This window comes from Solea solea, chromosome 2, assembly GCF_958295425.1.
Source record: "Solea solea chromosome 2, fSolSol10.1, whole genome shotgun sequence".
Taxonomy (NCBI): domain Eukaryota; kingdom Metazoa; phylum Chordata; class Actinopteri; order Pleuronectiformes; family Soleidae; genus Solea; species Solea solea.
The window spans coordinates 31,306,146-31,320,521 of record NC_081135.1 but is presented as its reverse complement, the minus strand read 5'-3'; the positions used below and the strand labels follow the sequence as shown (position 1 = coordinate 31,320,521).

At 39.4% G+C, this 14,376-nt stretch overlaps 1 protein-coding gene across 4 annotated transcripts in view; it reads left to right on the top strand.

Moving 5' to 3' along the window:
* The window catches only part of epb41l5 (erythrocyte membrane protein band 4.1 like 5), a 29,642-nt gene extending 17,042 nt beyond the window's left edge, over positions 1-12,600 (top strand). Inside the window, exons 17-26 of one of the 4 annotated variants that reach the window (XM_058621532.1) lie at positions 4,276-4,427; positions 4,870-4,964; positions 5,136-5,270; positions 6,277-6,344; positions 7,230-7,307; positions 8,266-8,347; positions 8,722-8,802; positions 9,407-9,493; positions 9,648-9,787; positions 10,673-12,600. In XM_058621532.1, the coding sequence (XP_058477515.1) occupies positions 4,276-4,427; positions 4,870-4,964; positions 5,136-5,270; positions 6,277-6,344; positions 7,230-7,307; positions 8,266-8,347; positions 8,722-8,802; positions 9,407-9,493; positions 9,648-9,787; positions 10,673-10,742 (988 nt within the window). In that variant the 3' untranslated portion in view covers positions 10,743-12,600. Of the gene's footprint in view, positions 1-4,275; positions 4,428-4,866; positions 4,965-5,135; positions 5,271-6,276; positions 6,345-7,229; positions 7,308-8,265; positions 8,348-8,721; positions 8,803-9,406; positions 9,494-9,647; positions 9,788-10,672 lie in introns of all 4 variants that reach the window. The other 3 variants (XM_058621522.1, XM_058621543.1, XM_058621515.1) reach the window with 3 other exon arrangements.
* Positions 12,601-14,376: the final 1,776 nt, after the last annotated feature.

Sequence of the window (14,376 nt, the reverse complement as noted above, 5' to 3'; positions counted from 1 at the left end):
TGCTCAGGCTATTATCTTTAGCAAAGTTAGTAACCACCTTAGCAACCTTTTTTTTGGTTTTATGTCATGTAAAATTCAGCTGCTACAGCTATTGCACATTATTCTGGTCTACATGCTCAAGTAGGGACCAGACTAGTCCACGAAACATTGAAGTTCTTCAGTGTTTTTACAGAATATTCATACAAGATGTTAGACTTGAGATGACCTCTGATTTCATACCGCCCCTTCATACCATCAACACCATGGACACGGTTTATTTTGGACCCGGCTGACATGAGGAGGATGCTTTGAAAGAGAGACCGTAATATCTTTGATTCTTCAGAGTAATTCCTGGTTCTTTTTCCTCTCTCTCTCCTGTTACATCTAACATGCTTGCTTTTTAGTGCAATTTCGCTGTTGTGCATGCCATGTCGCATCTCCCCCTTTACAAACTATCATCTTTTCTCAGTCCTTTTGTACCTCATTACAAAGTTATAATCATCAGGAAGAGTAAATAGGTCTTTGTTTAATGCTTTCTCTCATCTCACAACTCGCAGTTATACTGTGAAAATGGGGAACTGTGTGCGTCCACGGCACTTAGGCCTGGATCACACTGGATTTGTGGCGTGTTCACACTGCACGCAAGTCTGTTTTTGAGCTCAGGTGACTCGCCTATTTTTCTCGCATGACACGTGCAGTTCCCAGCAAAAAATAGACAGAGACAGAGGATCTCAGCGTGATTACATAAAACTGACACCTCTCACTGTAGTTATAATGTCTAGGTCTAGGCTGAATCTCAATCCATGGAAAACATAAATGTTATATTTTTTTAAACTATTTTAGGAGCTGTGCAGATTCTCCCTCTCTTTCTCGCTCACTCTAAACGAAAGAGTAAACAAAAATCATGTGACGTCTGTCAGAGATGAATCAGAAAACCATATTGGTGGTGTGGGGAGACGAGCTGTTTGAGGTGAAATGCCACATCATCGACTCTCCACAGACATCCTGTCCACTTCACTTAGCTGAAGTCATTATGTCACAACACTTGTCAACATACACTTACATTATTTAAGTGTGCCCTAAAACAACACAATGCCATGTTGAAATAGAGCCATAAAGTTTGACCTGGCAAAAACTAAAAACATTTTTTTCAAAATTGCAAGGTTAGGCCTCCACGTGCATTGAATTTTTCTACAAACAATGAATGTTCTTGTCTTTTTAGCTACCTGCTCCGTCTAATTCACCTCTGCTGCCTTCTGCTCCTCCCTACTTTCCTAATACATTTAATTCCTGTGTAAAATGAGCTGGGTGTCTCTTATCTTCCTCTCCCTCGTTTATTTGCATACAGTCTCACTCTCCACTTAGCTGTTTTTTTCACTGAATGCCCCCTCCCCAGTCTGCCTTAAGCACTCGCTCACACTTCATTTCCTTAACTCCCGTTCCGTTTGTCCTCTTCCCTCTTACACATCTTGTCATTCCTCCACCCTGTTCTCCTCAGGTCTCCTCTTCCCTCCATCCTCCCTGCTCATATCCCACCAAATCTCCCCAAAAGGAGTTGGACAGATCCGAAACCAGGTGACAGCAGTCTCAGCATCTGGACTGACACTGACATGGACAGCACACTAATAAATGGGAATGGCTCAGCAGTGACTCGCCCCCTTGAAAAAGACGGTGCTTTTGGCCGTGATTGTACCAAAGCAAAGAGCACATTCATGTTCATGTTCCTTGTTAACTGAAACATTCCTCAACGGAAAACACTCTGCAGTGTTACTTCTGCAGTCGAGTGACACACTCACGTTACGCTTCTTCAAACTTGCAGTCTCACCTGACACTGCCCTCTGTCTGAGTCCATCTCTGATCCTTTTTTTTTTAGTGACAATTCTGAGAAGTCTACCTTTGCTTCTTCTGTAAAATCTTGATACTTTTTCCTCTCTCCTCCTTACCCTGCTTCACCTGACCTTCATTCCTAATGTCATGGTGAAACGTTGTGTCGTGAGGTGGTATCGACGTGAGGGCTAAGAATTCAGCTCCACTCTCGACTCTGCAAGACAACAATAGGATGCATAGTTCTTTGAGCGTCTGAGTGCATTCTCTCCTCTTTTTATGTTTTCCTCTCTCTCATAAATAACATTATGTTTTTGTAATACCCAAAACACTGTTGCTTCATTAAGTTTGACTGCTGATGAATGAATATATATTAGACAATAATGTGATTTTTTTTTGCTTTTATTTAATTTGTTCTGCACATTTCATGGATCTGCTGCTGTGTTTTTTTGTTTTTTTTTGAAAAGTGGGATTGGAAATGAAGGTTGATGCATCTTATCTAAAGAAAAAGGTTGTTACCTTAGTTAAGCACAAAACATAGAAGCCGGGGGCAAAGAGTTACCGTCACTCTTTAAAGGTGGATTACATGCAACTATAACTCTTAAACCTTGTGCCCAGTGCAAAACATATCTCTCCCTCTGTACTCAGAAATTAAATTGACACGACCTTCTCGGGTAGAGTTTTCCAAAGTAAATCGAGCTTTTTATGAAGATGTTTATCTGTTTTAAATACACTGTAACAGTTTGTTTTGTGAAAACAACTGAGGTGCTGAGCGTTAAATGCTGGGTTTTGGACGGTATACATGAAGAGCAGTGTGTCGAGGTTGATCCGCTGAATGCTTAACTACACCTCCGCTACACCACTAAACTGCGCTTTTTCTTGCACATCCCACGCAGTTTCGATGATTTCATGATATCTTGTGCTTAGTTAAATGTTTACAGCAACTGTGACCAAAGGACGTTCACCTTTTGTATGTTTAAAAATCATTTCAGAGAATAAAGACATGATTACTCTTGTCACAGAACCGTGTGTAGCTTTAAATAACATACACTATAGAGATTTTAAATGGTTTCTCTTGACATGAAGCATGGCATATTTAAAAATAATAATAATAATCCTTTTCTTCTTTATTTTTTTAATTCATTTATTGTTTTTATTTTATTGTTTTAAACCTATATTCAGGCCATAAATGTCCAGTGTGTAACAGATAGTGGCATCTAATTGCAAACAACAAACATAGGACTCCTCCACTCACCCCTCCTTTTCCCAAGTGCATCGGGGAACTACAGTGGCCTTATCAGAAAGGATGTTATGCTTTCATAATAGTCTTTAGCTTTAAAACAAGAAACACAGGCTCTGGCTAGTTTGTCTATTCAGGCTTCTGTAGAAGCATGACCCTTGCCCTAAAGAACATATTAAAGGCTTATTATAAGGCTATGGCTGTAAACCAAATATTTTTATTTTGAAGCAATAACCCACTTATTATTATTATACATGCACTACACAACTATAGTTATTTATAGCCATTAAACCCTCCTAGGTGTTACACCCAGGACCTTGAAGTCCAAAAAGGAGAGAACTGAACTGCAGCTGGCTGAACCGTGCACTTTGATGTAATTCAGTGTTTGCATTTATTGCCAACACGAGGGGTTTATACATCATCACAGTCCAGTCTGTTTCCTTCATAGATAACTTAACATGGGAGTATTTACACTTCTATACACTTGGTTGTGATCCTGTGGTAAAGCGTTGTACTTGGCGCTCTCTCTCTCTAGGCATGTATGGTATGTTCACTACTGCCCATGTTTCACTGTGTCCTCGGGCTACAGAAAAATGAGGTAATTACGAGGCCGCTCGAAGAGCTTCAACCAAAACCCATGTATAAAGTGTTCTGCTTCAGGATGTTTCAAGTTCTGAGAATATTGCGCGGCATTATTTTCCACAGAAGTTATTTCTTGCTTTGAAGACTTATTACCTTTGGCAGAACCGCGCGTCTGTAAAACTGTTGCTTTACCTCTTGAAAAGACATTTGGTTTTAGGCAGTGTGGTTTATTTTAGTGCTGCAGCTGCTATGTCTTTCTGTTTCAAAGAACATTTATTGCTTTTGTGCTTTTTTGTTTATGTTATTTATACTCCCCAACGGTGACTTTTGTTGGTTATCTTTCCAGTTGAAGCATTTACATATTTGCCAGATTTGATTTTAGTTTTGTTGTTTTGTTTTTTTGGAAAACTGGTATCATTGTGAAATGTCTTCACAATGTCTTGTGATATCATCGTTTGCCAGTTTTGCTGATCTCTGCAGAGTTCAGTCATACCTTAAGGATGCTGCAGGTATGTTGTGCTGTTGTATAATCCTAAAGTCTTCTGTTACTTTTTTCTTCCATCATATCTACTGCATGTGTTGTTATTAAACTGCATCTGTACCTACTCATTATTTTACAACTTCCTCTTCTCTATTTTTATTGTCTCTAGTGTGCCCACTGTGGTTGATCTGATGGAGACCTGCATCGATGACGTCCTCAATGCTCCTGTTGCTCCCACGGTGACCGCTGCAGAGGAGCCTGGACCAAGCAGTGCTTACAGTGCTACCGGTATCACAGTGGACGATCCACTCGGCCTCGCTGGTGAGGTGTTTGACTGCCTAGCATTAAATGGAATCAATATGCAAGTGAATATAATGCTAAGGAAGTACAAAATATACAAAATCCAGTATTGGAGACAAATTATTTTAAATTGTGAATGTTTTTGGCAGGATATAATAGTATATATATACAGGATATAATAGTGTCAGTGAGAGAACTCACTGGCTGACACTCAGACACTCCTGATTGTCTCCGTTATTAATAAACCACCTACAGCTGATTACAATTATTAAATATTTTTCGACACACACCAATTAGTGATAGTGGATTTGACCTCTGCATTTATCCCATCCTTTCTACACACCAGTAATAGTAGTATCAGCTGAAAGAGGGCCCAGCATAAAAGTTTGGGTGTCACTGCTGTAGTGTATATTCACAGTAGTAGCATTTTGTTAATGTTTACTTTCATCTGTGTTCTCAGAAGCAGCGGCTCGGCTGAAGCAGCTGGAGCTGGAGATCATTCCAGTCCTTTCTACTCCGAGAAACAACATCAATGTCAACATGGCCATGAACAATCAGGTGTGTGTTTGTTGCTGGTCAGACGGATAGTTTCAACTACAACTATCGGAACCTATTGATGCCCTCTGTCTTGGTGTCATTGGATAATTACTGTTTAAAAAGTGGGTTTTTTTTTTAAAGTTGACTATTATTTTTTTTTTTATGTTAAATGTTTGACCCTGTTTCCAACAGGAGGATGTTTTGAAAATCACGGAGAAGTGTGGTCTGAGCAGCACAGGTAGTAGTCCTGTTGTGACTCCACTGCGCACCCCAGAGGATCTGAAGAGTAACATTCTAAAAGCACAAGCTGAGGCTGCTGCACTCAAGGTGAGGAACAAGGCTCAACATTGAAAGGTGTTAATCTGGTTCCATTTTATTGAAGGTTCAGTTTGCAGTTCTTGAACATAACCGGTCATTGCAATGGAGCAAGCAGTTCAGACCAAAACCAAAGTGATCCAACAACTAATGCCAGTAAGCTATCATGCCTGTTCTATCTGGTCATTAACGAAATCAGACATAATGTGTGTACATCACATTAGGGTTAGCTCTGCATCTTTTTGGAGTCCCTTCAGGAATTGTTGAAATGCCAGACCAATATAAACCCTGGTCTTACCGCTCTCCTTTTTTTTTTAAGTTATTTAAGCCAAAGAACAAGCTTTCTTTGAAAGTATATCTAGATAGTCGCCCTCATCTGGATGCTTTGAACTACATTCTGCCATCCCTCCACTTTCTGCAACTAATTAACTGTGTCTGCAGTTTGTGAATTATTATTCTCAACTCATGAACTCGTTATCACAACATAAACAACATGTACAGGACATCCTGAACGCAAAGCTGATAGAAAAGGTAGAGTTACTGTGTTATCAATTGAACACATGCATACTTATGTATAAACAGTATAGACTGTAGCGTTTATGATGGGTTGCCAAATGCAGCTGAGGAGGAATGTGACTCTACTCTCTATCATTTGTTTCCTGGCATATTGTGTGGCTGAATGTCGCATATTGGAACCTTTTTAGACATTTGGCAATTTAACTCTATTCTATGTGGAGGCTTATGTTCCTCATAACACGAGCTCCGTCCAAATACTTTCAACAAGAAGACTCTTTGTGCAGGACTAATTCCTTCCCGCCAGAGTATGACGGTGTGTCACAGAAGAATTTAATCATCACAGCTATAGTGTGTCAGGCATCTGATAAATGTGAAATGTATTCGTAATGGCACTGTGCTATTAAGTTGCTTCGAGCTGCACGTCCGTATCAGTCCCTCACTCCCAACTCTTCCCTCCATCCGTCTGATTATCCACTTCTTCTTCTCTTTTACGTCTGTGCAGGGACCTTTGGAGGAGCATGTCATAAAGGCCGGAGATAAGAACTGTAACTTGCAGGAAGCCTCCGCCAGGTATGACTACACACTACTTATTTTTACAGTATCACTGGGTAATTACTTAGACATAAGCTCAATATTCTGAAGCTGCAGAATTAGAATTCACTTCATAATTATGTAAGTAAATCTGTACTAGAACAAGTATTTCTATTACATAATTTTGACTAAAATATGCAAAACGTCTACATTCTGAAGCATGATATTGCATTCCTTTTGTTGTTTTTTTCTCTTTTAATGTTAATCAAGCACAGTGACTCAGTATAGCGCAAACATGGCCATTTTTGCTTGTGCTTCATTGTCTTATACCCGGGCCTTTTACCTCCTCCTCCTCCTCCTCCTCTTCGTCCTCCTTCATCTTCCTGAGTCATACCAGCTGTCACTGCATTGTCTCAGCCAATCACAAACCACAAAGGGCTGATTAACGCTCTTGAATATTCATGAGGATTATTAGCATCGCTCACAACATTACATCACCTGCAGGGAGCTCATCCCTATTAGCAGAGCCGTAAGCAAGTCACTGTCTCTGTAGCGGTGAAGCAGTGGATGGGTCAGACTGCAGAATACAGCACGTCACGTTAAATGTTGTAGCTCACAATTTTAGTGCAACACAGAGACAAAGGGATTTACTGAATCTGCTATGCTTGTAATGGATTAACTTGTAATGAAACCTGGATAAAAGATAATAATAATAAAACATGATATTAGGTTTATAATATTAAATTATGCACAGATTTTACGCGGTCTAGAAGAATTGATATGATCCGCAATTGTGAGTCATGTTTGTTCACCGTAATTGAGACTGAATTTTTCATGTTCATTGCGTCAATATTCACATCCGCTGCCTTATGTCAGGTTGAAAGTGCGTCACAATAACTCTTCTCTCTTCTCTCTCTCTGTTAGCAGTCGTCCTGACACCCAGGACTCGTGGGACCTGCTGAAGCCAGCAGCGTCGCTGCTCTCATCAGCAGCAGGGGCCAGGTCAGTGTGTTCTCGCACAGCACGCGCCCGATGCTTCCGAGTGCACCTTTTTTGCTTTGCACATGATTGTTTTTCAGCTGGGAAAATTCTGGATGTCATAATTATTTCCAGTGTATGAGCGTATAGTATATATATCATGTGACAGAGAAAAGGGGAACACAGATTAAAGGGATAACTGCAGATTCCTAAATCCTCTTAGAGCATAAAGACCACAGTTTAAGTCCTAAACGTGAACAAAGTGAAAATGAGAAACTTCAATGAAACTTCAATTTCAATTTTATTTCACTTTGTTGCAATGAAATGTTTTTACTTTTAGGATTAAATAAATTGTTAAAATGCTAAAATAGACAATACTATAGCTATTTAGATCTTAAGGGGGCTAGATAGTTGTTTTAAGTCTTCAGGGTTATTATCGATGTAAATGTGATCTTATCTCACTGATGAACATAAAAAATGTTTTTTTTTAATGGCCAAACAGAAATTATTCTTGTTCTGTGCGGTCTTTGCTGACATCTGTTGGTATGTTTGAGTGATGCGTGTGTGTGTGTGTGTGTGTGTGAGTCTGTGTGTGTTGTTGGGTCACATGACTTGAGTTCTGCCTGGATACTGCTGTTGTCGCTGCTGAATAATTGTTCACACAAATACTGGCACACATTCAGAAGCTTGACCAGAAAAATCAGGAAGGAACAATGAATGAATGGCTCCAGGCCTATTTCAGTACATGCATCTGCAATTCACTATTTTGCTCTGCTGCTGTTTCGAGACTCGTGTTTTTGTTTCAATAGTTTTTGGTCTCTAAACAGCAGCACTCAAAAAAAGAGTTTTTGAAAACATCCTCCTATAGTCCTCAAAGTTGAATGTGTGGTTGAGAATACAACACTTAAAATTCAAACATGTCTCTGGGGAATTCTTCATTAAATATCCTTGGCTAATTTGTTGTTGTTTTTCTGCTCATCAGTGTGGAGAAGTTACCTGAAGATCTGAACCCCTCTGTTCCCAAGATGCCTTCAGAGTCTGCCAGTGACAGCATGGCTCCAAAGGTAACATGATATTCGTAGTTAAATTAAAGTTAGTGATCTAAATTTACATTTCTATGTGATTCACTGTGCTGACAATGATTACAGTAACTGTAGTACACATTATGAGGATACAGGTGCATTATACGTATTCAATCATGTGACTCTTAAAGAAAACCGTGTTTATTTTATATAAAGACACAATAAGATACAATAACTTGGTTGTGGAGAATCTTAACAATTGGGACAACTTTGAATGGAGAAAATGATTAACATGCCACAAGGGAAAGCCTACATTTTTAATTATCTTAAATAAAAGCCTATATATAAACATGAAAACAAGATTTTCACAAGTTCCATTGTCTGCATGTTTGTTTTGTTTTTGTGTCATCCCGCAGATTAAATCAGAAGACGTTGACCTGCCACTCGCCGCCCCTTTATCTGACAACCTGATCGACTTCACTGATCCAACTCCTGTCGTGAGTTCAAGCCTCTGTACTGTATGTGTGCAATGGTTTAAATGGGTCCTGCAAGGATTTTTAATGCAACCGCTTTTGGAGATTCTGTGAGCATGAAAATGCTCCCTTTACTTTTTCACAACATTAAGGACAAATTAGCCATTGCGGAGAGTAAAGCACTGAGTTCAACACAAGCTTAAATACATCACTTATTCACACGTACTCGGATATGTTCAACCTTTTTCTGCAGCCCTGACCAAGGAGTGTGTGTGTTCTTGTATTTATAGCTGTGTGAGGACCAACACATTTATAAAGCATACGGAGTGAGGACATTTTGGCTGGTCCTCTCATCTTTAAAGGGCTTTTTCAGAGTTAAGACCTGGTTTGAGAGTTAGGGTTGGGCATTTAGTGATGGTTAGGGTAAGGGGCTAGGGAATACATTATGTCTATGTCTTTGTTAAGATTCCTGTTACTTATTAAACTAGGCAATCAGCTGCTCCTCTCAGTGTCAATGATCTGGTGTGAGTTGAATGTACCCTTGTCCACGTCTGAACTATTCATCCAATTATAAATGACTTTATCTGTAGATGGTGACATTATCTCTTTGTTGTTTTGTTTGTTCCAGCTCCCTCCTGTGCCACAGTCCAAACCTCTCATTACACCTCGCTGGATCATTCCAACAACTTCTGTGAGAGCTCACCTCTTATCACCTGTCAGTCTCTTCTCTTGCTCATCTGTCCTCCTGTATTAAATGATTTAAATGTGTGTCCAATAAACAGCCCCAGTAGGTGCTGTACACTAAGGCTGATGTAGTGGCTACATAGAAACTGACCACCTTCCTTCTCCCTCTTCCTACTCTAATGCAGCCTCCTGGCATCTTTACTAATGGCCTGCTCGACCCTGACCCCCCCGCTAAGGTCACCCCTCATCTCCCTGCAGACGGGGGAGCCGCTCTCACCCCAGTTCTCCCCCACCTCGTGCACACACATAACACCATCGCCACAAGGTAAAATTCTTGGTGTTTTGACCTAGAGCAATAAAAGGTTTATGTTGTAGCTCTGCTGACCCCTGCTGGTCAAGCAGTAAAATGCTCAGATAGACAGCAGGTGAAATATAAATAGGATGTTAAAGATAATAATATGTAACAATAACCTAAATCCATATGAATCTGTACCTTTTTAGTGAGGTCATTTGCTTTGTGGAGCTGCTGCAATGTTTTGCGTTCGGTTTGCCTTTGAAAAAAAAAACGTTTAAATGCTCTAAATCCTCCTCTACACTAAAAATGAATGGAAACAAGTGACAGAATACGCTATTTACTGTAAAAGGGGTGCAGGATGAGCTGTTTAGCAGAGCTTAGAGAGAGAGAGACTCCTAGTGGCAGAAATTACACACATTTATGCTTTTTGACTTCACCCTGTCTAACTAGATTGTGACTTTGGGCATTCATAATTTATTTTTAATGTTTAACTCTGTGAGACACTGATAGTTTTTTGTTAACTCAACAAAAGTCACATTTTAACCTCATTGTTAAAAAAAAACTCATGGACACACAACTGAGAACATGAATACATGTGTAAATTTCTGAATGATATCTTTTGTATGTGTTGCGACTGAATTTCTTTTTAAATCATCACCATTGACTAAGTATTATTTATATATTCATTCAAGTTTACACATTGTTTTGTTGTTGTAAACTAACATTTACACAAATGTATTTATTATTGCACTGTTGAATGTTTTCTCAGCTGATTTTCATGATCATAGTTGTGTTTTATGAAAGCACCAAAAGAAGGAACTCTTTTTAAAGCAGTTTTTTCCAGACCCCAAGAATATAGTCAACATGAAAGTGTGTGTTTAATATTTTTACTGATGCGTTTCCTGTGCTTCACAGCACTGTGGGTCAGCCGCCAGCCTCGGACGATGGAGCCAAACCCAGAGGTCTGCTGACCACTGAGCTCTGATGAAGACACGGGGGAGCTTCCCCACCTCAGTCCATCACACACTCATCCACTCACCAGACAGCTGAAGAGGGTGAAGTGAACACTGTGGGCTCAGAGGAGGGCAGGGAGGAAGAGGCAGCTTACAAGCACCACAATTTTAACTGCACCGCAAACTCATACAGCAGATCAAAACACACAAACTTAGTTTATGAAACACACACACACTTTTAGCTCCAGTAATAATACATTTTTTTAATAATTTAACTCGAGTCTCCCTCTCAGTGAGGTACCATTGATTTAAACCATCATCTAAACCTGACCTCAGCCTCAAACAGCTGGCTCCGCCTGTGTGTAGATGAAAGTCTTTGAAGCTCACACACTGTAATGTACACTACTGCACAAAATCATCAACCACTGGTTTCCTTCAAAGACGGTAGGTTGTCTCTTATTAGTGCTTACTCCCCTCCCTGCCCCCGCCCGCTCTCTTGTTTTTAGACACTGGATCGCTCACATGTATTCACACATGCTGTATGTACATATGAAGAGCAGCTCACACTCTCACACACAGAGCTGCTGAAGTGCACTGGATACAGGACTGAGGAGACAGGTCTGTTCAAATGAAGACACTTGATTCTAAGAGATAAACAGCAACTGGATTCTTAAGCTGAAACACTGTCCCTGTATTACACTGCGACCCTGTTTTTTTCTTTGCTTGTCCGTAAGTTTGATACCAGCCAGTATCTGTTGAAGCCACTGGATGTGACAACTGGATTATCTTCGACACTGGACCTCAAAAGAACAATAGAGATGACAACTTTAACTTTTGTTAATACATTTTTGTTGATTTTTTTTTTTTTTACTGATTTTATTTGTCCTCTATTTTATAAATCTGCACATTTTATCAAGAAGGATTTGAGCCCCACTAATGAAGGTTAGCTCCAATGTCTCTGGAGCCTGTTAGTCCTGTTCTTTGGTAAACCCTTATCATGGTTTTTAACATTAGGTTTAAAAAAAAAGTGTTAAAATGTTTTTACTCAAAACTGCTGCTTTTTTTTTCACCCACATACATTTTAAATAATTCAATTTAACTGCCACATGACGGCCGCTCAGTTGCAGTTGATAAATCTTAATTCATCGTTAACTATCTTATATCTAACGTGATTGAGTTCACATTTTAGACCATCATTTGACCCTGTTATAGACGGTGACTGCAAGTATTAACGTGCTGTAGTTATTACTCTGCCTTATGTAAATGAATGTATTGAAAAATGTCTCATGTAAGAATGCTGGAGATGCCACACTTTAACGACATCACGCACACTTTGGGAAAAACAAAACAGTTTTTAATGAAGTTTATCACTCAGATCAGACTCTTACATAATAGTGTTAGAGATCTCGTGCTTTTAAAAAAAGAAAAGAAAGACACTACCGTACATGTTAATCACTACATCTGTTGTGTTGTCAGTGATGTGATGGTGTTGTGTTTAAGGGAAGCTGACTGTTTTACAGCATCTTTAGCCGTCGAGACAGTTCTTCATGCCTCCACTCTGTTGTTATTGCTCAAAATACTACATGTTGTCCAAAAGTGTCGTAGCGCACGGTTACACAATGTATCGATAATGGCATCACGTGGCTGTAGATATGAAGTAGATGTATACAGTATATATTTTTTTGGAAAATTATTTTGCCAGTATTGTTACTACTTATTACGGAGAATTTTATGCATTTTTTTTCTAATGACATAAGAAGTAGGATTCGCGTTACTGATCACACAAAACAAGTCTCAAATGCATTTTTATATAAACTCACTTCTTTTTTTCTTTTTTTTTCTGGAATATCTTGATCATGATCCAGTAAAGCTTTGCTACAGTAGAAATCACTTGGTCTTCATGTATTGTTTGAATGGTTATTATAACACCACTTTTACATCATAATAACCTGCAACAATTCATGGTTAAAGATGTATTACTATTTAGTTTTCTACATTCTATTACGTTTGAAGATCTTGAGTCATGTTGGAAAAATGTTTCATTGTTTGTGTCTAATAATGAAGTGTGTAGAGATTTTTTTTGGCCATTGCAGCCCTCACATTGCTCTAGCCTCTGAAATACAAAATCATTTCAGAGGGTTGGCGGGTGTATAAGGCTTGTGCCACACGGTTGGTGTAGTGGTGAGCACTGCTATTGCAGCAAGAAGACCCAGGTTCACGACCTGGTCGGGAACATGAGCTTTTCTGCATGGAGTTTGCATGTTGATTAGGTATATTGGACACTCTAAATTGATTGCAGTGTGAGAGCGGATGGTTTGTTTGTCTCTTTGTGGCCCTGTGATGGACTGGAGGCCTCTCCAGGGTGTGACCCCGCCTTTCGTCCCTGTCAGCTGGGATTGGCACCACACCAGCGATAAAGCGGTAGAAGATAGATGTAATAAGGCTTGTGCTGGTGACTCTGTGCCTCTGGATCTACCCCACCGTTCAGGTGAGCCTACCAAGCTTTGTGAAAGGATGACTCCAGGTCCATATTCTAACCATTATTCTCCTATCACTCATTACGATATCTCACCACCTCACTCATGTTTCAGAGAACTCCTTAACCTAAAGTTGTCTGCTGTCTACACAGACACAAAAACACAACCACTGCACTTCCTGAGAAACAGAGACTCATGTGGAGCACTGTATGAACTCATCTGACTGGTTTAAATGTAACAGACATTTGTTTATATTAAGAAGTTGCACACTACAGCTTTAACCGAGTGAGTTGGGACACATTAAAGTGAAATTATTCAAATTTTGCAGTCTAATTAATGATACTAACTTTGTTTTGCTTTTAGGAACAGAGTGATAGCAGGTTTCATGTTTGGGAAGCCATGGATCTGATCATGGATTTAAACTGAAACACAGAAAATAGAGAGCATTCAGCTCAATGACTGATATATGGTTTTATTTCTGTACATAATAACCACCTAACCACCTAACCACTTCACCACTTGTGCCTGCAGAGGGTGCTGTTGCTCAAAAATTGCACACCATCGATGAAACTGTTATCAAAGGAAGGCTATGAGCTCTAGGCGCTCCTTGGATACAGCTATATAGTGATTTAAACTGATTCTCCAGATGATCCTCTGGAGGCCCAGGAACAGTTCAGCAATTTGCAGGTAAGAACTATTCAAAATGTCATTATTAATTACCCTAACAATTATATTTGTCTGCAATATTTCAATTTATTTGGTATTTTATAATCAGCTGAAGCAAAATTAGAACTGTTCCATCATTTTGTGATGTACAGAGTGATCTAAAAATAAGAACAGAAGGCTTATTTTTAGTGCCAACTAACAAACCACCACTTAAGACAAACCGATTCAGTGAGTATCCCAGTTTACCACATGATGGCAGCACACAACCACGTTTACCTGTACAGTGGCATTAGAGTAAAGCAGGTGATTTTTTTTCTCTCACCATTTGCATCCTAGTTTATAAAATACATGTTCATGTTTGTTCTGAATGCAGTTAAACTAAAACTGTAAGGTAAGTAGAAACAGTGGATTTTGATATTTCCCCCCTGGCTGTTCTTTACCATGTTTATTAATTATATTCTAATATCTCCAGGTCAAAGATGAGTCTCATTATCGCTCAGGAGAGTTTGTTAATCACAGTTGA